This window comes from Haliotis asinina, chromosome 11 (genome assembly GCF_037392515.1).
Source record: "Haliotis asinina isolate JCU_RB_2024 chromosome 11, JCU_Hal_asi_v2, whole genome shotgun sequence".
In the NCBI taxonomy this organism is placed as follows: Eukaryota; Metazoa; Mollusca; class Gastropoda; order Lepetellida; family Haliotidae; genus Haliotis; species Haliotis asinina.
The window spans coordinates 12,392,160-12,416,162 of NC_090290.1; the positions used below are offsets into that span (position 1 = coordinate 12,392,160).

General features: G+C 38.1%; 1 protein-coding gene across 1 annotated transcript in view; it reads left to right on the plus strand.

The window, feature by feature from the left end:
- The first annotated feature begins 16,565 nt into the window (after nt 1-16,565).
- The window catches only part of LOC137256516 (serine/threonine-protein phosphatase 6 regulatory ankyrin repeat subunit B-like), a 67,413-nt gene continuing 59,975 nt past the window's right edge, over nt 16,566-24,003 (plus strand). Inside the window, exons 1-2 of the mRNA XM_067794357.1 lie at nt 16,566-17,137; nt 17,666-17,817. Coding sequence (XP_067650458.1) covers nt 16,566-17,137; nt 17,666-17,817 — 724 coding nt within the window. The remainder of the gene's footprint in view (nt 17,138-17,665; nt 17,818-24,003) is intronic.

The following is a 24,003-nucleotide window of genomic DNA, read 5'->3' on the forward strand; positions in this document are numbered from 1 at the left end:
GAAAAGTGGTCCAGAACTCTCATTACCTATACTACTCTCGTTGGTCGGGCTGTTAATGAAAGACCTCGGGCTTCTGCAAATGATAATGCCCTGAAAAATAACGTTACCGTTATTATAGCTAAAATTAATAGAATTTTTAATAAAATAAGAATAAAAGCAGCGGCATGGGTTTACAAGCATTTACTGCCAACAACAAAACGTCGGAGATCACTGACACACATTTTACAAATATAGACACGTAATAGAACAACACAGATGACGTCACTGTTGAGAGTGACGACATTCGACCTTGACCTTTACTCATACTACCAGCCGCCATTGTTTTCAGTGATCAACAACGTTAGACTTCAAGTCGATATTTTCATTGCTGTATGATGTCATTTATGGTACAATTATTATGGTTGGCACAGGCAGGGAAGTGCATAATGGCACAAGCCATTATGGTCAATAATGAACCCAAGTTCAAACGAGCCGTAGAGTGATTGAACATCAACAGCTGAGCTACTTATGACGTCACCTAACAACGGACTTGATAATGGCCCGTCGTCAAGCATTTTGCGGGCAATATCAAGTTACAGCGGCCCGCTCATTTCTGATAACGTGCTGTCGTTTTTATGATAATTCTATCCATTTTAGCTATAGTATATAACAATCTACTTTGTTCTCCATCTTGTCCTTCAGAGACAAGTTTTAAGATTTTCGCAGCCTAACCATAAATATGTACACTGAACATTGCAGATGATGTGACAACTACTGACCTTTTCTTAAAGTTGAACACTGCGAAAAAGAATGTACGGACAGATTGAATTTCTCTCAAGTAGATTTCAGTGGAGCGGTGAAACATAGAAGTTTATCGCATTGGGTTTTCCAATTAAGATCTGTAATGTAGACCAATGTAACTGACCAATTTCCTCTGGCCTTGCCATACTTTGACCAAAGATATTACTGATAACTGTTTAAAATTGAGGAGCCATGGAGATCATAACTTGGATTTTAACCTATTCAGGGAGCTGCACACTAAATTCAAGAAGGCGTTTGTTATCACAAGACAATCTTACCAGGATAAACAGAAACAAAAACTAATTGATGCAAGAGGAAACCCTAAATTATTCTGGAAACTGCTGAAACAGGGCAGACAATCACACATGCTAGATGGAATCAGTACTCAGGTATGGACAGATCACTTTTTCGTCTCTCCTCCAAATAGAATATCCACCGTCTTTACATCCCATTATAGACAAAGATGACAGTGGTTCTAGAGGCACAAGTATTAAATCAACCTATTAGCAGCCAAAACGTCGAACAACATAAAAAAGTAGCTAATAATAAATCGCCTGCTCCTGATGGAGTTGTCAAAGAATACTTTAAAAATACAAGTACAATTTTATCCACAGTTAGTCATTTTCAATCAGGTATTTGACGGTGGTATATTTCCTACTGCATGGAATAGAAGCATTATTTGCCCTCTTTTTAAGTCTGGAGGTAAGAATGATGTTAACAACTACAGAGGAATTTCATTGATTGATACCATGTGTAAAATATTTACATCTATATTAAACCAGAGACTAAAGACGTTCTGTGAGGACAATACAATTATTGATGAGCTACATGCTGGTTCAGTCTGCAAGCAATGATACAGAAATATATCGGAAAAAAAGAAAGGGACATTTTACTGTCTTTTGTGGACGTTTCAAATGCATTTGACACTGTAAGACATGATACTATATTGCAAAGTTTGAAAGATATTGGCATTAATGGAACATTTTATAATATACTCTCATCTGGGTATTCAAGCCTGTTTGCCTGTGAGAGGTTCAAGAGGATTTACAGAGTATTTTCACGTGTAATATTGGCATCCGTCAAGGTTGTATTTTGAGTCCCCAACTGTTTATTGTATTCATCAATAAGCTATTAAAACAACTGGAAGATGTTGGATGAGAAGGTGTTTTTATTTCGCAGGATTTTAAAAATGTTTTTACTATAGTGTTTGTAGATGATGTATCATCTATAGCGTATTCAGCCATTCAACTCCAAAAGAAAATAGATGCTCTGAAATTATTTTGCTTAGAAACTGGAATGAAAGTGAACCTGAAGAAAACAAAAGTCGTGTTTTTCAGAAATGATGGACCCTCAAGAAGCTATGAAAAGTGGACATACAATGGCGAAAACGTTGATGTTGTACCCTTCTACAGATATTTAGGCATTATGTTTACTCCCAAACTGATATGGACACAGGCTCAAATTTATTTACCTTCCTAGAGCCCTAAAGCTATGATGGCTATGCATAGTTATCAGAGAATACTTGGTGATATTTCTTGTAAAGATCTGTTGAAGATTTTCGATACTATTGTTTCTCCTATCCTTTGCTATGGCTCTGAAATCTGGGGCTATGATTACTGCAACATAATTGAAGATGTCAATGTAAAAATGTGCAAATCTCTGCTCAAAATGTCACAATATACATGTAATGAAATGGTGCTTGGTGAATGTGGTAGAGCTTCACTGCAGTTTACGTATATGACAAGAGCTGTAGGTATTTTGAGGCTGATAAAAATGGGCCCTGAGAGACTCCCCTACCAATGCTACAGAACGCTGACTGCCCTTGATGATATGGGACGCACCTGTTCTGCTACAGATTTTAAAAATATTTTATTTAGATTTGGATTTGGATATGTATAGATCTCCCAAGATGTAGGCAATCTACAACAAACCTGGAGTATAACTGTTCATAACTTACCAGACTCTTATTCATATAAACAATATAAATTCCAACTCACTGTTGAATACTATCTGAATTCATCACGACCATCTCACTTAAAAAGGATTTTATCACACTTCAGATGTAGTAACTTTAGAATAGCTGTCAACACTGGAAGACACCAAGCTACCATATCAAGAAAGACTCTGTCCTCTCTGTATATTAAAAAAACCAAAATATTTTATTGAAAATATATATCATGTACTTTTAATCTGTTAAGCTTATAGTTCTTTCCGTAATACACTTATTGGTAAATACATGCAGTCCACCTCTCAACACAACTTTGTTTCCATAATTTCGTCTCAAGATTATGAAATTTTCAATAAAACTTCAATCTTGTTGTACAAAGCACAACAAATCAGGCAAAATAATATATAATATATTTATGTCACGCTATTGTACTTTATACAAATATGTTCATGAATTCAATGCGCAGGGATGTTTTGAAACTCTAAATCCCCCTGCATTTTTGGCCAGAGGCATTATACTGAATTAAAAATCTGTCTGTCTGTTTAGAATTGCTAATGGTTTACTGATGTGCTTGTGTGTCAAGAATGCATGCATGCCAAGAGGCACACAATGACTCTTTCCTCGCCACATCTCAATTCAGGAAAATTCTCGTAGATTGTTTACAGGATTAATCGAATATATCTGCTCCTACTTGTAATGAAAAAAAATGTTCAGCCTCTCATGACCACATCACAATTTTGCCATCCATGAATTATCCAGCTACCATAAGCTTCATTTGTCTATTTTTCTGTCTTAAAGGTTACATGCAACCAAAATATGAAGCATAATTATAACATAATTATCACTTATTAACGACATATAACATTCATTGCTGCTTGTAAGAAACCAAATAAAGACAATTATAAGCATGCAATCGCGATTCAAAAGTGCAATATTGTGTACTTGGGCTTACTTCCCTCGAAACGAAGCCCTAGGCAGACCGACTCAGTCATAGTGGGTGGCTGTGCACTCAAGTGTAACGACGGCTTCCGATTGACTGGTTCATTTGCTGATACGCTGAGGACTAATTGCGTGTACAGAAAGATGATCTGTTTGATGGGCATTTTAGAAGTATGGCGAGTCCCAAGAAAGTAAGATTCTTTATGGATAATAACTTCTTTTTGTGTACTTGATGCGACGTTTCAGTATGGATTCATATACCGCTGTCAAACAAAATCATATACACTAGAAGTTATTATCCATAACGAATGTATTTAGAGATGCTGGGCTTTGTGAACACATGTTCTCTGAATTTGCGTTCGATCAAATGAAAAAATCATCTCAGAAGAGACGGTGAACTACTGCGTGTTTGGCAACTAAGATTCGTCCAAGTACAAAGTAGGACTTGAAACTGACAAGAGTTTGGTTTGCGCTAGTTTCCGTCAGATCCAGTCGCCCGAGAAAAATGGATGTAGTTTGTTTGCAACCTACAGACAGAAAAACATGGCATGTGTACAAGTATCACACCTGCCTCATTATATGATGTGGGAGAGACAGGACTCGGGTGCACGAGTCATAAATCAATTTATTTTGTCTATGGCGTATAGCCTGATAGGTGTTAAGTTCAAATTGCATGTGGTCAATGACTGAAGCTGTGTATTGCATATTGTCTTTAGCAGACAGGCAGGCAGACATATAAGTATCAATAAACCAGACAATGAACTTTCTCTGTGACAGAGGCTGCTTTCCAAAATCAGAAAGTTTTTTTTTAAGTAACGAGTAGATTATTTACTTGTGTACACAACCAAGATTAGACTACTGCTCACGACCTCATACTCCGGGCAATTAACTTCGCATACGTTATGGGCGCAGCGCAGCACAGCTGTTGAAAGCAGTTTTTCCCAGTGCTGGTGGAAATTTAGTGAATCGTTTGAACTCCGATTTCGCGGGCTTTATTTCCATCTTTTTTTTCAACTTTATATGTTGAATTGGAATGTTTGATGATTTCTTTCGGAAAATGCATACGGAAAGGTATCAGAATCTGCAAAGTTGTATTTCACGTTCTATGTGACCTTTAAGTCAGTGAGTGTGTGAGTGAGTTAATATTAACGTCACATCGGCAATGTTGCAGCCATATCGTGACGATAACATTTAATTCTGAAATGAAATATATGTATAGTATAAAAACCTGTCAACGAAGGACAATAAAACAACTAGAATATCACACTCTAAATTAAAACTAGTGTGGAAAGTTAAAACTAATATCACTATTCGTACAATAGAATATAAAATCAGGCTATAGATTGCCAACAACTGAAGGTACATCACCATACTAGGGACCATGGGGACTTACAGTGCCTTTGCTTCCTGCATGGACCCACGTTGGATTTACATAATCCCCTCACATGTTAGCAATTTAGACACATCTAGCCAAACATTAAATATACACATATACTACGACTCCGGACAGTGGAAAGTTTAAATTGACTGTGAATGCTTTTGGACTTACGTACCCTCTCAGGAGGACACATACTTCACCCCCCTTTGAGGGTACAGCCACCAACAATTCAAGTTACTAATCCAAACTTCCAATAATTAAAATACATCTATTTACACAACAAGTTTTCAAAAGTCAACAAAAAAATCAATTTCTTTTAAAAAACCTATAATTAAATGAGACCTAACGCTGGTAAAAAGATCTTTAATTGTTTTAACTGTATAATACTTATCCCGTGTGATGGAGAATTCAACACAGTCAAGCAGGATATGTCTTTGCTACCTGCATGGACCCTAGATGGATTTACATCATCCCCTCAGTTGTTAGCAACTGAAACATATCTAGCCAAAAATTAAAAAATACACATATACTACGACTAACAACAGTGGAAAGTTTAAATTTACTGTGAATGTTTTTGGACTTACGTACCCTCTCAGGAGGACAATACTTTTACAATACTTCAACCCCCTTTGAGGGTACAGCCACCAACAATTCAAGTTACCAATCCAAACTTCCAATAATTAAAATACATCTATTTACTTATTTTCAAAATACAACCAAAAATTCAATTTCTTTTATAAAACCAATAATTAAATAAGAATCAACATTTGTAAAAAGATCCTGAACAGTCAAGCAGGATATGCTTGACTGTGACTCTCTCATCACAAGGGATACAAAATGGAGGATCCTCACCTTTTTACAGGTACGCATGAGTATATCTAGTGTGGCCAATACGACATCGTCGTAGAATAACCTCTTCAAATCTGGACTGACAGCCAAAGTAGGTGTAACCAATATACGGTTTGATTTCATGTTATTTATTTGTACCTACTTTGGTGTCCCACTTCTTCTGCATCAGATGACGGATGTAAGTTTTAATGCTAGTTTGGTAATCAGAGTATGGAATAAGGAGTGGTGTCACAGATTTGTTGAGTGCTGCCTGAGCAGCAAGATCGGCCATTGTGTTACCGGAAATGCCAACGTGGCTTGGTATCCAACAGAAGACGATGTCGTATTGGCCAGTAGCAAGATTATTATACAATTCAATAATTTCAATTGAAAGTGGATGTTCACAAGAAATATTTTAATAGCCTGAAGGCAAGACAGAGAGTCAGTATAGATTATGTACTGTTTGTGTTTAGGGTGTCTTTGAATATATGTAAGAGCTGTTAATATGGCGTTAGCTTCAGCTGTAAAAATAGAACTATTATCAGCTACTCTAGAAGATAGATCCAAAGACAGGGGCAAAAGCAACTGCGCCACCGTCCTTGGACCCATCTGTAAATAAGGATTAATAATTGCTATATTTATGTTTCAATTGATTATATTCTTGTTTATATTGTAATTCATTCCTTTCTGACTTTTTAAATGTAGTTAATGTTACGGCAACTTGTGGCCTAACCAACTGCCAAGGAGGAGAAGAAAGAAGACGGGAGGGAGCTATATTTTCCAGCTCAATGCTAGAAGCAGCAAGAAATGACTTAATTCTGAGCCCAAGAGGCGGAACAAGGGAAGACTTTTTGTTATATAAATCCTCACAGAGAGGATTAAAGACACAATTAAATGCGGGATTAGTCTCATTAGAAGCTAATTTTGTAATGTACTGAAAAGATCATCAGCTCATCAGCTTCGACATATAGACTGTCGATAGGAGAGGTTCTAAAAGAACCGAGACAAAGTCTTAGGCCTTGGTGGTGCACAGGAGCAAGTAGTTTTAGGTTGCTTTGACAAGCTCCAACATATACGATGGAGCCGTAATCTAGTTTAGATCGGACCAGTGATCTATATAAGTGAAGGAGGGTAGTTTGATCCCCTCCCCATTTTGAATTTGAAACAACCTTTAATAAATCGAGTGCCTTCAGGTATTTGGCTTTAAGGGATTAAATATGCGGTAAAAAGGCCCAAGAACTTGGCCTCCTTGACCGCTCAGTTCTGGGTCTTTATGGGGTTTGTATTTACGACAGAACTGTATACAATTGGTTTTTGATTTAGAATATTTGAAGCCGTTTTCAAGACACCATTTATCTATTTTGTTTAAACACATGCATATGCATATTTTTACCACAACAAGAAATATTAAAATCATCCACAAATAAAGATCCATCAACTGAATCGTTTAAAACGTTTGATAAACTGTTGATCTTTATGCTAAAAGTGTGACAGACAAAATACTGCCTTGTGGAACACCCTGATCCTGATCGTAATGATCAGATAGGGTAGAACCCACGCGGACTTGAAATTGTTCGTTACTTACAAAATTGGCTATGAATTCAGGCAAACGACCTCGCAAGCCGAAATCATGTAAATCTCTTAAAATGCCATATTTCCAGGCTGTGTCATATGCTTTCTCAAGATCAAAAAAGATAGACACAGCATGTTGTTTATTAATCAACGCATTTTTCACAAATGTTTCCAAACGCACTAAGTGATCGACTGTACTTCTGTTTTTACGGAAACCACATTGTATATCTGTGATAAGGTTATTAGTTTCCAAGTACCAAACAAGTCGATTATTTATCATGCGTTCCATGGTCTTGCAAACACAGCTAGTTAGTGAAATGGGTCGATAACTAGACGAATCCGTATGATCACGTTCAGGGTTAGGTATTGGTACTACTATGGCGTCACGCCATGAGGGATGAAAGTCACCCGATGTCCAAATATCAAAAATATTTAGAAGAGTTTCTGAGCAGAATTTAGGTAAATGCTTCAGGAATTGATAATGTATGTTATCAGCTCCTGCAGCAGTATCATGAATTGATCAAGAGCAGTATGGAGTTCATGAATTGAAAATGTTTCATTATAATACTCCCCATTATCAGAATTGAAATTAATAGTTTTCTTTTCTTGTTGTTTTTGACATTGCTGAAATTTAGGTTTTTATCAGAAGAGGAAGGGTGTTTAGCAAGAGTTTGGCGCAGTTCATTCGCAATATCTGATATGTCAGTAAGTAATTGATCTCCATGTTTAAGATGATGGACTGTGGATTTAGTACCTTTACCTTTAATTTTCTGGACCATGTTCCATACCTTGGACATGGTTGTCCGACAATTTATTTTGGATACATAATTTTGCCAAGATTGTTCTGCTTAAAAGTACGCCGCGCTTTAGCATTTAAAATTTTTAAAAGTTATGCACCATAGGATGGCGACGGAAATAATGTTCTGCTTTTTTCCTTGCCTTCCTAGCTTGTTTGCAGTCATCGTTGAACCATGGTTTTCGAATATGTGGAACTGCAGAGGACTTTGGTATACATTCATCAGCTATGGACTTCAATTCATCATAAAAGCATTTAATAGCATCAGGAATGTCTATAAAACGTTCAGGTTTAAGTTTTTCAGCACACAGTGTTTCATATAAAGCCCAGTTAGCCTTTTAAAAATTCCACCTTGATGATGGAAGAACATCAGATGGAGTTACAGATATTAATATAGTAGGAAAATCGTCACTTCCACAAAGGTCATCGTGGACTGACCATTCGAATTCATTTAGTAGTTCTGAATTTGTGAGTGACAAGTCGAGAGCAGAATAGATCCCTGTATCAAGGTGTAAATATGTGTTGGAACCATCATTATAAATACATAAATCATTGTCAGAACAAAAGTCCTCCAAATATTTACATTAAATGTTTGTAGTTACACTACCCCAGAGTGGGTTGTGCCCGTTTAAATCTCCCATTATAATACAGGGCTTCGGGAGTTGGTCATATAGAGCTTGAAGATCAGTTTTGGCAAACTTCGAAGACGGCGAAATATAGAGAGAGTACAGCGTAAACGCTACATATAAAGTAATTCTCACTGCAGCTGCCTGCATATTAGTGTTAAGTGATACAGGGCTTTGAATAATGTTTTGTCTGACTAGAATGGATGATCCGCCAGTGGGTCTATCACCCGGGGGTGAAAAACAATGATATGCATTAAAAGGACGAAGGTCAAATGTATCTGTTTGTTTTAAATATGTCTCTTGGAGACATAACGCTGAAGGTGTAAAATCTTGGACTAATAGCTGTAATTGATGTAAATTAGTCCTCAATCCTCTGCAGTTCCACTGTACAATATTAATGCAATAAACTATCTTTTGGGAGTATTTAATGGGGATCTACCCCGCACTCTTTTGCAGGGCGACAAGCTATGTGCCCTAGAATGGACGTTCTCAGAAACGTCCATGTCTTCAAGAGACCCATATTTATTAAACAATTGAATTTTATTTTGTGATCCTTTATGAGCTCTGCCACTTTGTTGTTTTGAAGCATCAGGCTTTGGCTTAGGTTTACTTGTAACAGTTTGTTGACTATCAGCTGTCGATTGAGACTTTGAGTGTGACTGAGATGATGATGATTTGTGATCAGAAGAAGACTTGTACTAGGAAGTGATTCCTCAGTCTGAGATGATATATCAGGGTACAAAAGCTGTGGAGAATTGCAATTTACCCAAGTCAAGGTAGTTTGGCAGTCTGTGGATGATTTTGTTATTTTAGAGGTAGACTCCGATGACGTTTGTGCTACTGTAGCATAACTTTCTGAAAGATCAGACCTCTTTTCCATTTTTTTTTTGCCTCAGAAACTTTATTCTGTTTATCTCCATTTGCTCCTTCCAAATAAGACACTGTTTAGAAAATGAGGAATGGTCGCCTGAGCAGTTGGTGCATTTTATAATCACTGTCACAATCTTCTGTTGTATGTGTTTTCTCACCGCAGTGAGCACAAGCGACAAGTCATGTGCCCTAGAATGGACGTTTTCAGAAACGTCCATGTCCTCGAGGGACCCATATTTATTGAACAGCTGAATTTTATTTTGTGGCTCTTTAGGAGCTCTGACACTTTGTTGTTTTGAAGTATCAGGCTTCGGTTTACTTTTATTAGTTTGCTGAATATCAGCTGCCGATTGAGACACTGAGTGTGACGGAGATGATGATGATTTGTGATCGGAATGAGACTTTGATGTACTACGAAGTGATTCCTCAGTCTGGGATGAAGTAACAGGGTACAGCAGGGTACAAAAGCTGTGGAGAGTCGCAATGTATCCAAGTCAAGGTAGTTTGGAAGCCTGTGGATGATTTTGTTATTTTAGAGCTTGACTCAGATGATGTTTTTTCTTCTGTAGCACAACTTTCTGGAAGATAAGATTTCTTTGCCAGTTTTTTGCCTCAGAAAAAGAGGTATTTTGAGTAAATTTGATTTTGTTGATCTCCATTTGTTCTTTCCAAATAGGACACTGTTTAGAAAATGAGGAATGGTCGCCTGAGCAGTTGGTGCACTTTTTAAAATCACTGTCACAATCTTCTGTTGTGTGTGTTTTCTCACCACGGGTGCCATCCACCACGAAGTGTCAAGAAGGACAGTACTGAACTGCACCATTTATCCAGGTTGCAAATTCCAGGGATACAGGAATCACACTTCTTCAGAGTCATTTCAGATGGTAACCATGAAGGAGAGCAGTATTCGGAGTAATTTGTCTGGCACATTAAAATGACTTTGGAGGTCTGCATCATTAGAGTAGCTATTAGCGCTACCAGGCACTAACCATCACATAAAACGTGAGCACTACATACGCGGAAGGATGAGTTCTCAGCCCACATGCGTTTTAGTAATTATGTCTCTGGAATAAAAATGCTTGTGCTTTTTATTCAAGTTACAAAGTTCATCTTCAGAAACCGTCAACCGCGGAAACACGTCTTACTGGGTATATGCTGTTCTTTGTCTCAAAGCGAATGTACTGATCACCATTAAGCTATTGAAATGAAACTTATATCCTCGTACAGTTTATCAAAGCCACATGTGTTTGTCACTTGTACACGACGACTAATGTATGTAGATGAGATCTGCGTGTTTCCCCGACAACACAACATACTCGAATATGTACAGAGGAAATAAATACAACGTTTGAAGTATTCAACTCCGCGTCAGCACATATATCAAAAGAGGAAACGGACAACCATATTTTAAAACCATGAACAGATTTATCGCTCTGAATGAGGATATTGTCAGTGATTTTCTGATAACCAATGTTTAATGCACCACACGGAAATAAATTTCCATACATACTTATTGGCCGGAAGCAGCGCCACTATTGACATCATTAAACTCAGCAATAACTATAAAAATGCTGTCAAATTCGAAACGGTGCAAGCGAATGTAGACAGTTTGTTTGCAGTGCCTCATGGTTGTCACAAAGCCGTTGTTTCTATTTTGTAAACAAAAGACAGTGTGGTTGTACGATCGGGTGTATAATCCCTGGAACGGCGTGTGGGAATTTGGCTGGTCTGAGATGCAGAAAGTTTTGTAGCGTAAGATATTGGAAGTTATGTGGTCTCAGATGCTGCCAGTTGGGTGGTCTACAATACCGGAAGTTCAGTGGCCTCCTCAACCGTGCACGCGCGGATCATTAAAAAATCATTTTAACTTCAAGGATCCTTGTGTGCGGACGTTTGTTGTTTCACTGTGATTTGCCTACTTCTTCTCGATTAGGTTTGTTCATATTTGGTAGGTATGGTTATATCCCTTTGTTAGCGAGTGAGTTAGTTAATATTTAACGTCACATCGGCAATATTTCAGCCATATCGTGACGAGAACATTCAACAATGAAAAGGACCATATGTACACTTAGCATTAAAACTAGTGTGAAAAGTTAAAACTGATATCATTTTATGGACAATACAGTATAAAAACAGGCTATAAATCGCCAACAACAGAAGACAGATCACCAAACTAGGAACCATGGGGACTTAGAGTACTTTTGCTACCTGCATGGACCCATCCTTGGCTGGTCTAAGATGCAGGAAGTTTTGTAGTTCAAGATACGGGAAGTTATGTGGTCTCATGCTGCCAGTTCAGTGGTGTGCGATACGGGAAGTTAAGTGATCTGGCAGGCTAGATGTTTGGTGGTCTAAGATAGAAGATGGTTGATGGTCTAAGATTATTCAGATGCGGGCAGTTACGTGATCTAAGATGCGGACAGTAGTGGTCTGAGATGGATGAACTTTGGTGGTCTACGATGCAGGATGTTAAGTGGGCTAAGATCCGAAACGTTTGGTGGTTTAAGATGCAAGGAGTTTGGTAGATTCAAATGCGGGCAGCGGTAAGCGGTAAGTCTAAGGTTTGGAAAATTTGGTAGTTTTAGATGCAGTTATGTGATCTAAGGTGAGTGAGTGAGTGAGTTAATATTTAACGTCACATCTTCGATATTTCAGCCATGTCGTGACGAGAACATTTAACACTGAAATGGAATATATGTATATTATCAAAACAAAACCTGTCTACAAAAGACGGCTAAACAACTAGAAAAGCACTATTAGAATTAAAACTTGCGTGGCAAGTTAAAACTAATATCACTATTTGGACAATGCAATATAAAACAGACTATAAATTGCCAACAACAGACGATCTAAGATGCGGACAGTTCAGTGGTCCAAGATGGAGGCCTACGATGCAGAAAGCTGGTCGTTTAAGATGCTAGCTGGTAGTTCAGTGGTCTTAGATGCGGGAAGGGAATTGATCGAGTGAGTGAGGTAAGTGAGCTAAGATTTATAGTCACATTGGCAATATTTCAGCCATCTCGTGACTAAATCAAATTATAGCCGGACAATAGTTAAGAGTAAATAAAATATTACTGTAATCGAAAGGCAGTAAAACAACTAGATAATCACATATACAAACATAAAACTAGTTATTGTATCGAATGTAATTTATCTATACATGACAATACAATATAAGATCAATATTCACCGACAACTAAAGGTGGATCATCAAATTAGAGAGCACTGGAACTTACAGCACGTATAGCTTCCTGCATGGCCCCTAGCAGGGTTTACATCATCATATCAGCTGTCAGGAATTTAGACAATTCTAGCCAGACGTTGAAATTTCACATATGCTACGATTAAAACAGTGCATAGATTAGACTACTTGGAATGTTTTGGGACTGACGTACCCTCTCATGAGGATAATAATTTAACAGTACTTTAACCGCCCCATCCCACCCCAACTCCCATTCCCCTCTTGGATACAACCACTGAAAATCTCAGTAACTAAATCAAATTTCACATTATAAATTATATATCACTTTATAAATCAGCAGTAAGGAAAGTGTTTTACTTAAAATGCTTGAAGCTGATTGGCTGCACATGCAGAACAATTGCTGGTTTATGTTGCAGGGGGTTCATTGGTCTCAGCTGTAGAAGTGAGAGAGTGAGTGAGTTTAGTTTTATGCCACACCCAGCAATATCCCAGCTATGTGGCGGCGGTCTGTGAATAATCTAGTCTGGACCAGACAATCCAGTTATCAACAACATGAGCATCGATCTGCGCAATTGGGTGAGTGAGTGAGTGAGTTAGTGAGTTATAATTTAACGTCACATCGGCAATATTTCAGCCATATCGTGACGAGAATAAACATGATTATACAGAACATGTAGATATTATAAAACCCGTCATCAAAGTACGGTAAAATGCGCATTTGGGAACCGATGGCATGTGTCAACCAAGTCAGCAAACCTGACCATCCGATCCCGTTAGTCGCCTCTTACGACAAGCATAGTTGCTTTTTGTGGCAAGCATGGGTTGCCGAATGCCTATTCTACCCCGGACCTTCACGGGTCTAAGCTGTTGGAATCCACATGATCTAATATGCTGGGAAATGGGTGGACTGATGTGGTGTGGAAATGATCAGGGGTCTACCGCTTGGACTTAGCGGTAGTCCTGGTATGGTGATTGAAAGTACCCAGGTGCCTTGTTCTTATTTCTTATTATGAATGAGACTGATCACGTGATGTCCCCCCAACGTTGACATTGTATGTCAACCTGCGATTGGCGATCATTAAATATTCATGTCAGTAGGAGCCGTGTATGCAGTGCTTCGCGTGATGACCTTTGGTCGTTATACTCAGTTGTTAGTGATTTCAAGATATTCTGGTCTTCTTGTAGCCCCCGTACATTTGTGTCCACGACTTTGCGTTCATTGTCCACCTGCGTGTGACCATTCAACGACGTGGCAGTTGTTCGACAACATCCTTGTAGCGGAAGGTTCTTTGTAATCTCTCAAAGATGATACCAAGCAGTTTCAACGACTGTGCCAAACTACTGGAATTAACAGTAATTTTGATTGATATATTTCCAACATCAAGCTTGAAGCAGTGTGAATCTGAGACGGCTCCCGCTTTCAGGAATGTTGGCATCAAGCTATGCCAAGTAAAATGTGAAGAACATGGCCATTGTTTGAGTTTGGAATATGATATTGAAACCTTAACATGTCGTTTATCAAGAGATGACTCAAAGAAGATTAAGAAGAAGGAAGCATGTACAAATATTTCCAGGAATTCTTCAGAAGTGAGTAAAATCGCCATGAAACCAAGAAATCCTCATGAAGAGTCATGGTTAAGTTTAGTAAAAGATGTCTTTGATGGTCTTACGAATGACAATAAATGACGGGCATTTTCTCTTTTGGAGTGTTACAACTCACTGTCATGAAATTCTCTGTTTTGTATCTCTTGGGATGAGAGAATCACGGTCAAGCATGTCCTGCTTGACTATTGATTTTCCCATCACATACGTATTTAAAAGTCAAAACATTGAAGGATCTTTTTATTAATGCAAATTATGTTTTAATCATTGAGCTTTTATAGGAAGTAGAAATTATCGGCAAATGGTGATTGTTGTGTTTTGCAAATAGATATATTTTTTATTATTGGATGTTAGTAAGACTGTTAGCGGATGTCTCCTCGAAGGGGGGTACAATATCGTAAAACTGTCCTCCTCCGAGAGTACGCAAGTCAAAAACACTTTCAAAGTAATTTAAACCTACCAGATCTCTAAAGGTAGCATTCATGTGATGAGGTATGGAAGTATGGGTTAACTTACCTACAATCACCAGCTGCTGAAGAGATAGTGTAAATTCAGCTGGGGTCCATGGAAGTAGCCAAAGCACTGTAGGTCCCGAGGGTTCGTAGCATGGTCCTAACCCTTCAGTTGCTGATGATCTTTAACCCCTTTTTATATTGTATTCCTGATGTATTTTAAGAGCTGGGACAATCTAGTATTTTTACTGACCTTTGATGACAGTTCTAAATTTAAAATTTAAAATTAAATTGTAACGCTAATTTTTAAGTCATTGCCTTCTAAAAAGTAACAGCATCCATTGCACGACGTCACCAGTTTGCCAGAATATGTGAGAAATGTCATTATAAATACATATTATCACAAACACATTGCTTTGTTCTCCATCATTCTTTGTGATTTACCATATATAATATATCATATTGAATACATTTCTATAAATAAGCCCATGTGATTCAACCAAATGAATCAGTTGCGACATACTGTGACATCATACATTTTCTGTTTTTCTGTTTGAAGGTCTTCGGTGGTTCTTGTGCCTCTAAGACTTGTATTGTTGGACAGCGTCGTTTAAAGGCTCGATCTGGAAGTGTTGTCTGTGTACAAGGTAACGACTTGTCTTTTTCCAGTTAGGTTCATATACCACACAATCTGCAATCTATGGTATGTACGAAAATCAAACCTTTGCTAACCCGAAGGCTAAACATCTCATAGTGAATAACACTGCCGTATGCAAACGTTGACTGACGTACGAATTAACAAACCTGATATTAGCCAGTGAGAAAAGCAGTTTCCTGACATTAATCGGCATCAGGGTCAACCTGTCGACTTTCGTTCCAGTAAAACTATTTCTGTGTCAGAAATGCTACAGTAGTTCTCATCGGCTATTGAAGGTCATTACCATTTTAACGGTTTCCTGAATTGAAGTCACAGATTTAGACAAAATGTATTGTAACGCTCGTAAATGCCGTTGCATATGTTCCACGCTTATGTGGTGATCACATACCGATTACTATTTACCAAATCCCGTGAGCGAGGTTCTGATGGACCCGTGAAGATCTTGGTTAGAATGGGTCTAATGCAAGGTGATCTCCTAGATCGTCACAGTTTCTTTCATGTAAGATGAGGGATGAGCACTCTTTCCCATCAACACTCTTTCCAGATACGGGATATTTACCATCTCTACTTTATCGAACGATAAATATATCGATACTTTTGGAGCATCGTGATACGTATCATTAACATCAGAATTGTCAACTGTCACTAGAAATTGACAATTATGTCAGTATTTACACTGTTACTTGATATCAAAATATACGTTTCGAAAGAAAATAACTGAAGATAGCATATCGTGATGTGTATCGAATCGTGAATTTTCTGTATCGTCACACCTCTAAGATATGTATGTATGTTCATAAAATTACCATTGCTACCACTTTAAGGACACGTAGTACCGTTTCACTTATGTCGCATATCACAGATTGCGACAGTGCAATGTTGTCACATAGTTTATATTCTTTACACCTTTTGCAATGACTGATGCTAAAACATTACTTTCGTTGTATCACCATAACACATCAACAGATGGGAAGCAGACGTACGCTGAGAGGCCACCACAACATGTCGTTGCCAAACAAGAAACATTTGCTGACGGCCCCCTACACGACGCCTGTGAGAAGGGGAACCTGACCCGAGTGAGAGATATCCTATCCCGGAGTTTGGACGACGTCAACAGAAGAGCCAAGAAGTATGGAAGAACACCACTCATGACAGCAGCAAAGAAGGGACATTACCAAATAGTTGAGTTTCTGATAAGAAAAGGGGCTAATGTGTCACACGTTGATAATAACGGTGACAGCACCCTGCACTGGGCCTGCAGTGGAGGACATGTGGATATAGTGAAGCACCTACTCTCAAACTACAGTGCAGATATTAACAGTAGAGGACATTTGGGTAGAACTCCCCTAATGACGACCGTATATCATGGACACAGACAGGTGTTTGATGTTCTCTTGGAACTAGGGGCTAACGCGTCACTAGTTGATGGTGAAGGTGACAATGTCCTCTACTCGGCTTGCCGAGGAGGGCATGTGGATATGGTGAGGTATGTACTCTCACGCTGCAGTGTTGACATTAACAGTAGAAGCAAGTGGGGAAAAACTCCCCTGATGACCACCGTATGCAAAGGACACAGAAAAGTATTTGATGTTCTCGTGAGTATGGGTGCTAATGTGTCACAACTGGATGATGACGATGACAACATCTTGCACTGGGCCTGTAGAGGGGGCCATTTGGATATAGTTAAGCATCTACTCTCAAACGTAAGTGTTGATATTAACAGTAGGGGTATGTATGGAAGAACTCCCCTGATGACGACTGTACATTTTGTATACATAGATGTATTTAAGTACCTCGTGAGTGTGGGAGCAAATGTGTCAGACGTTGATGATCGCGGAGACAACATTCTTCATTGTGCGTCAATTGGGGGGCATGCAAAGATGGTTCAGTATATCATATCACAGAACATGGTGGACATTAACAGTAGAGGAAGATACGGAAGGACACCATTGATGACAGCGGCATACTGTGGGAAAAGGGAAGCATTCAACGTACTTTTGAGTAGCGGTTGCAGAACTGACTTCGTGGATGATGAGGGTCACACCATCCTTCATCTGGCCTCCTTAGGTGGACATGTGGAGATAGTGAAGAATATCCTTTCACAGAACATGGCTGACATTAATGCCACGAACAAGGATGGGGACACAGCAGCCATTCTAGCAAAACGTAAAGGTCAACACGCGTGTTATCGCTGTCTTGTTTCACGTGACTGTTGAGCAAAATATTAAACTGTGACCCATTTCCTTTCTCAAACAACTTGTGGTTGCCGTATGCATACTGTAAGCCTCTGTATTTCTTGATAAAGTTAAAGGTCACATGCAACGTAAAACACAACTTTGCAGATTCTGGTACCTTTCGGTGTGCACTTACCGAAACAAATCATAAAAAATGCCAATTCAACCTATAAAGTTGAAAAAAAAACGCAATGAAAAAAAGCCCGCGAAATCGGAGTTCAAACGTTTCACTAAATTCCCCCCAGCGCTGGGGGGAAAACTGGTTTCAACAGCTGCGCTGCGCTGCGTCCATAACGCATGCGCAGTGAATAGGTTCGCGGAGCTTGAAACAATATGCATGCCCAGCGTCTGAGGTTGTGAGCAGTAGTCTAGTCTTTGTTGTGTACACAAACAAGTAAATAATCTACTTGTTACGTAAACAAATTGTTGATTGTAGTAAGCAGTCTCTGTCACAGAGAAAGCTCAGTGTCTGGTTTATTCACACCTGCCTGTCTGCTAAAGACAACATGCAATACACAGCTTCAATCACTGACCACGTGCAATTTGAACTTAACACCTATCAGACTATACAACATAAAGAAAATATGTTGATTTATGACTCGTGCACCCGAGTCCCGTGTCTGCCACATTATGTGATTAGGCACGTGTGATACACATGACATGTTTTATGTCTGTGGGTTGCAAACATACTACATTCATTTTTTTCGGATGACTGGATCTGACGGAAATTGGTGCAAACTCACTTTCAAGTCAAGTCACTTTCAAGTCCTGCTTTGTACTTGGACGAATGACAGATTCCAGCCACCCAGTAGTTTACCATCTTTACTGACATGATTTTTGATTGGATCGAGCGCAAATTCAGAGAACAGATATTTTCCAAATCCAACATCTCTATATACATTCTTCATGGATAACGACTTCTTTTAGTGTATATGATTTTGTTTGACAACAGTATATGAATCCATATTGAAACGACGCATCAAGTACGCAAAAAGAAGTTGTTATCCATAAAGAATCTTACTTTCTTGTGACTGGCTATACTTCTAAAATGCCCACCAAACAGATCATCTTTCTGTACACACAATGAACCCTCGGCATATCAGCAAATGAACCAGCCAATCGGAAGCCGTCGTTACACTTGAGTGCATATCCACCCACTATGACTGGGTTCGGTCTCCCGAGGGCTTCGTTTCGGGGGAAGTAAGCCCAAGTACAAAATATTGCACTTTTGAATCGCGATTGTACGCTTATAATTGTGTTTATTTGGTTTTTTTTAAAAGCAGCAATGTATATTATATGTCATGAATAAGTGATAAATGTGTTTTAATTATGTTTGATTTTTTGGTTGCATGTGACCTTTAAAGAATATTTGTCATGGTGCTTGATAGGTGTTACGAGAGTGTATTTTTTGTAAATTGTATTATTGATTAAGACACAATTATTATTGGCTCACAACGTTTACTGTTTTGAGTAATAATAATTACGGGTCACATTCCGTATGACAAATGTTCAGCGGCATTAGTATATAATTGGCAGGCCTTGAAGGTAGTTCTCTAGAGTTACCTCCCTTTGAATAGAGGTAAACACGAAACTACTACTGTTCTAGAGTATTCCAATGATTGAATGTATGTATAAAGGCTAGTTGCCGTGTTGTCGGACACACATATATACTGGAGTAAAATTATCAATCTCCGTCAACGCTTGATCTTCATAGCCGCTGCCTGACTGCTCGCTGTGTTACATTCTGCACAACTACTTCTCACTCTCACATCAAGACTTCGGTGAGTTGACATTATATTTTGTGACCCATTATTTTAGAACTGACCCAGTTATGTTGTACGTGAAATCTCTCTTGTGTATATTTTGTATCTTGCTGTTATTGAAATATCAGTCTTCTCGGTGTTGTATTTTGCTGGTTCTGAGGTTCTGGTTAACCTTTAGTCACGGCAACAAAAAGTGCCAGTGGTTTGGTTGGAGGACCATCGTGTGGTCAGTCTTTCAGTGTGTGTTTGAGCGAGTGCGTTAGTATTTTAAGTCACATTGACGTGACTTAAACATTTCATACATTGACGAAGCAATGACGAAATCACACCCGTGGCCACACAGACGGTGTTAGTACGGCCTGCATGGTATCCCAGCTGGATTTCCACCATTTCTCTGATATCAAAGGGTTAACCATTCAGCGAGGAAATATAGTGTGTGAATGAATTACCATATATAGTCATATTGATATGGTGACTAAAACAAGTCCTTAATTGTTGTCAAGGAAAGTTATTTGTCAAAGAAAATAGTAAAGTAACTAATCCTCTTACTCCACTCTGAGGGCACAACTATGTGGAAGAGGTCAGCAAATCAAGGTAGATCACCAGGCTCAGAATAAATAACGTTATGAAACAGATCGTAGAGTTAAATGAGATTGAATGATAACTATCGTTCCCAGTTATTGCACTGTAATATTGATGGGAAATTCATAGTCAAGCAGGAGATGTTTCACCATTATGACTTTCATTTTATACATATTCATGTGTATATATTGTACGGCTAATGGGAAATCATAAAAAAACGATATCTTCAGATCTCGAGTGACATCCGTTTTATTTGATGTTATCTCTTTATTACTACCTTCATTATAATACAGATGTAAGATCTAATCACGATTTTATATTCGGAGTATGGGATAACAAATGGTTGAAAGACTTCATGGGCGCCTTCTTGGCCATCACCACTGACGTGTTAAGACGTCTTGGAAGCGTAACAATACTTTTCTCAGTTAAACATCACGTGCATGCACAATCACTAAAGGGCTGAAATACATAGGTGTCATTATTTACAATATTAATTTAGTACAAATGTGAAATGTTTCGCAGAGGACAATATTTGGTTTCAATACGTGTTCCATTTTGGGAATATTGAACGTGTCCCTTCATGACCAATGCCTCGACAGAAGATTAGTGGACTGCGGTTAGAAAGAACAACCACAAGATTGACAAATTTTCTGTTTGATAATTGGTTGGTTCACACACTCTACAATGAGGGAGTCAAAACGAACTGAGGTCACATTCTCCAGTACTGCATGATTACACACTCGTGTTAAACACCACCTGTGATAACCTTGTTATTTACTGTCCTTTGTTGACAGTAACGTACATTTTATATATACACTGATTTCGCACTCAACTCTGCGCAATATCTATGAACAGCTTTCAAATCGACAGAGTAATTCAGTTTGATAAACAAATGATGTGGCCTATGATTTCACTGCCTTTTGACAAAGACTCTATTGTCAATATAATTCCAAAATGATACCCAAGGTCCACACATGAAAGGAACTGCTAGAGTCACGAAGCACTCACTAACACTGACTAAACACCTGCCTGTTATACACTCCGAATCGTGCTGTTGACCATACTTCTAGCACATATTTCAAATGGACGAGGACATTTTTTGTCGCTCGTATTTATCATTCTGATTTTGAAATAAAGTGTGTGTGACTTTCCATGAAGTGTGTGTGACCTAAGGAACCATCATCATAAGGCAGATGTTTTATCATGCACTATGACTATCTTAGTGCAAATGTACTGATCACCAGTTAGCTTTAGAAATGAAAAACTCCCTCGCGCAGTTTATCAAAGTCACTTGTCAGCTGTAGACGAAAATGACTAAAGGATAAAGGTCAGACAACATCGCCTCCTAGAATATTTACACAGGAAATAAATAAACGTTTGAAGTATTTAAATATACATCAGCATATACACCAAAAGAAGAAACGGACTGGGGTTTTCTTATATTAATCTTTTTTAAATGACAAGCAGATGTATTGCTCTGAAAGAAGGCTCTGTCAGAGATTTTCACATAAACAATGATTAATACACCTGACAGGAATAAGGCCCCAGACATACTGAATGACCTGAAACCGTTCCTCTACTGATCTGGCTAGAGTTAACAATGTAAACAAATTAACAGTTGAATTTGAACAGGCGCAAGAGAATGTAGGCTAACTGTTTGCCGTATTTTATTGAGGTCATTAAATCTTTGTTTGAATTTGTTAAACAAATAACCCAGACGAAGTGTAATCCATAAAAAGGCGACTTTAGTGGTCCATGGTCAATCAATCAAGCTTATTTCGTAACAAGGTTTTAGGCCCAAGTACAATACAAAATAAACAAGTGTAATTACAAGATAGTGGCTTTTGCCAGTCATATGCAGATTCATATGTATAACCAACGCAATGACAATGCTTCCTTAATGTAAGAAGATGTTAATGTTATGATTAGACAATGCCGTTTAGAAAGTGGGATTTGACTTTCTCAGTAAAGTACATATTCTAGTACTTTTATGGTTGAGCTAACCAAAAAAGTACTAGAATATGTACTTTACTGAGAAAGTCAAATCCCAAATATGACATATGATGTTAATGTTAGTTGCTGTTGAAAATATGTTACATGGCAATGTATTAATAAACTATTGCTGATTTATGTGATCTAGTAATGTTTTAAGATACTTACAGCGTAAATCATAATAACGTTTACATTCAGATAGGAAATGAAATTCATTTTCTACAAAATTATCATTACAAATATTACAAAATCTTTGGTGCCTCGGAATTCCGTCAAATCTACCGGTATGTCTATATATTGGACTTGCATCGATTCGTAACATTGTTGTTCTACGCCTCGCATCTTTAGATTTCAAGAAAGTTAAATATGACTCAATGCAAAATACGCTTTTAATAAACATCAAGAAATGAACATTTGTGGATTTCTGAAAATATGAGCTACTTTTGACAATCGCCAACTCATGCATAAAAATCTGTCAAAAACTGTTCCTCTTTGCCAACTCCTTGAGCTTCCCGTACAAAACCAAAACCATCATTGAACAAAGTATTCCGGACGAAATATACCCACGTTGTCCTACCAAATTTGTCTAAATTGTGCGATATGATATGACAGCTATCCTTTGGTAAGAGTAACAATTTGAAAAAAAGTACTTCATAACACGTAATAAGCTATCAACATAATCATATTTTCTACCACTTTCTGCCCAATAACCGCGTTAGACCATTCGTAACTTACACCCAACACATACTTACAAAACCTAATGTGAAACTGTTCAATAACGCAGGCGATTTCTCAAAGCCCCATTTTTCTGAAGCATGCGAAATTATCGGCTTGATCTGAATGTCAAAGATTTTGAACAGAATAGATGGAGAAATATTTGTAAGTCTTTTAGGATTTGAGGACAATTTATTTAACAAATTTTGAACCGATAAGACCGTGAACGTCTATTTGAAAACAAGAGATCCAAATAATTATAATATGTAGAAACGTTTAACTTATGATTACCAAAGTACCATGATTCATACGGCCTTAATTTACCACCATTTCTAAAGACTAGCACCTTTGTTTTCTCAAAATTTATGAACCCTATTCTTTATAAAATAAAAAAAAACCCAAAAAAACCAAAAACAAACGTAAACGAGGTGCATACAGAAGCAAATACAATTCTGTAAACTCTGGATCAATAACCACACCCATAACCACACCCACATCCCCACAGGTATTTATTTAGGAGATAAATATCATGTGTTGGCCAATTTCCGGGTGTTTTTGAGTATTTGATTACGGGAATGCATTTGGAACCGACGGCGTCAGCCGGAGGTTTCAAATGAAATATTCCCGTGCTTCAAACTCTCAATAACACCTGGGAATTGGTCAACAGATGATGTTTATCGACATTGTAAACAAAAAAGTAAACTAAAGGGGTTTTACTGTCAGCACTCGTTTACATCGAGTATGAGTACAGCAGTGAAATGTCATCAGCTGGCCGTTTCAGCTGGTTCCCATGGTAGCATCTGCAGTTGCTCATTTGTGACGTCATTCTCACTATACGTAACAATATGATTTGAATGACGTCACCACTGTTGATGACACAACAAAACAATTGTTTACGTGTAAATACGCAGTGAATAGTCTTGCAGTTTCCGGGAATCTAATACCATTTGATCATGTTTTTCCACCAATCAGATTACAGAACTGACACTGACTTTTGGTTTACAATTCCATATACCACAGATTGACAAACAACGCGAAAAAAAAGGACTTACAATACAACCTTGTCG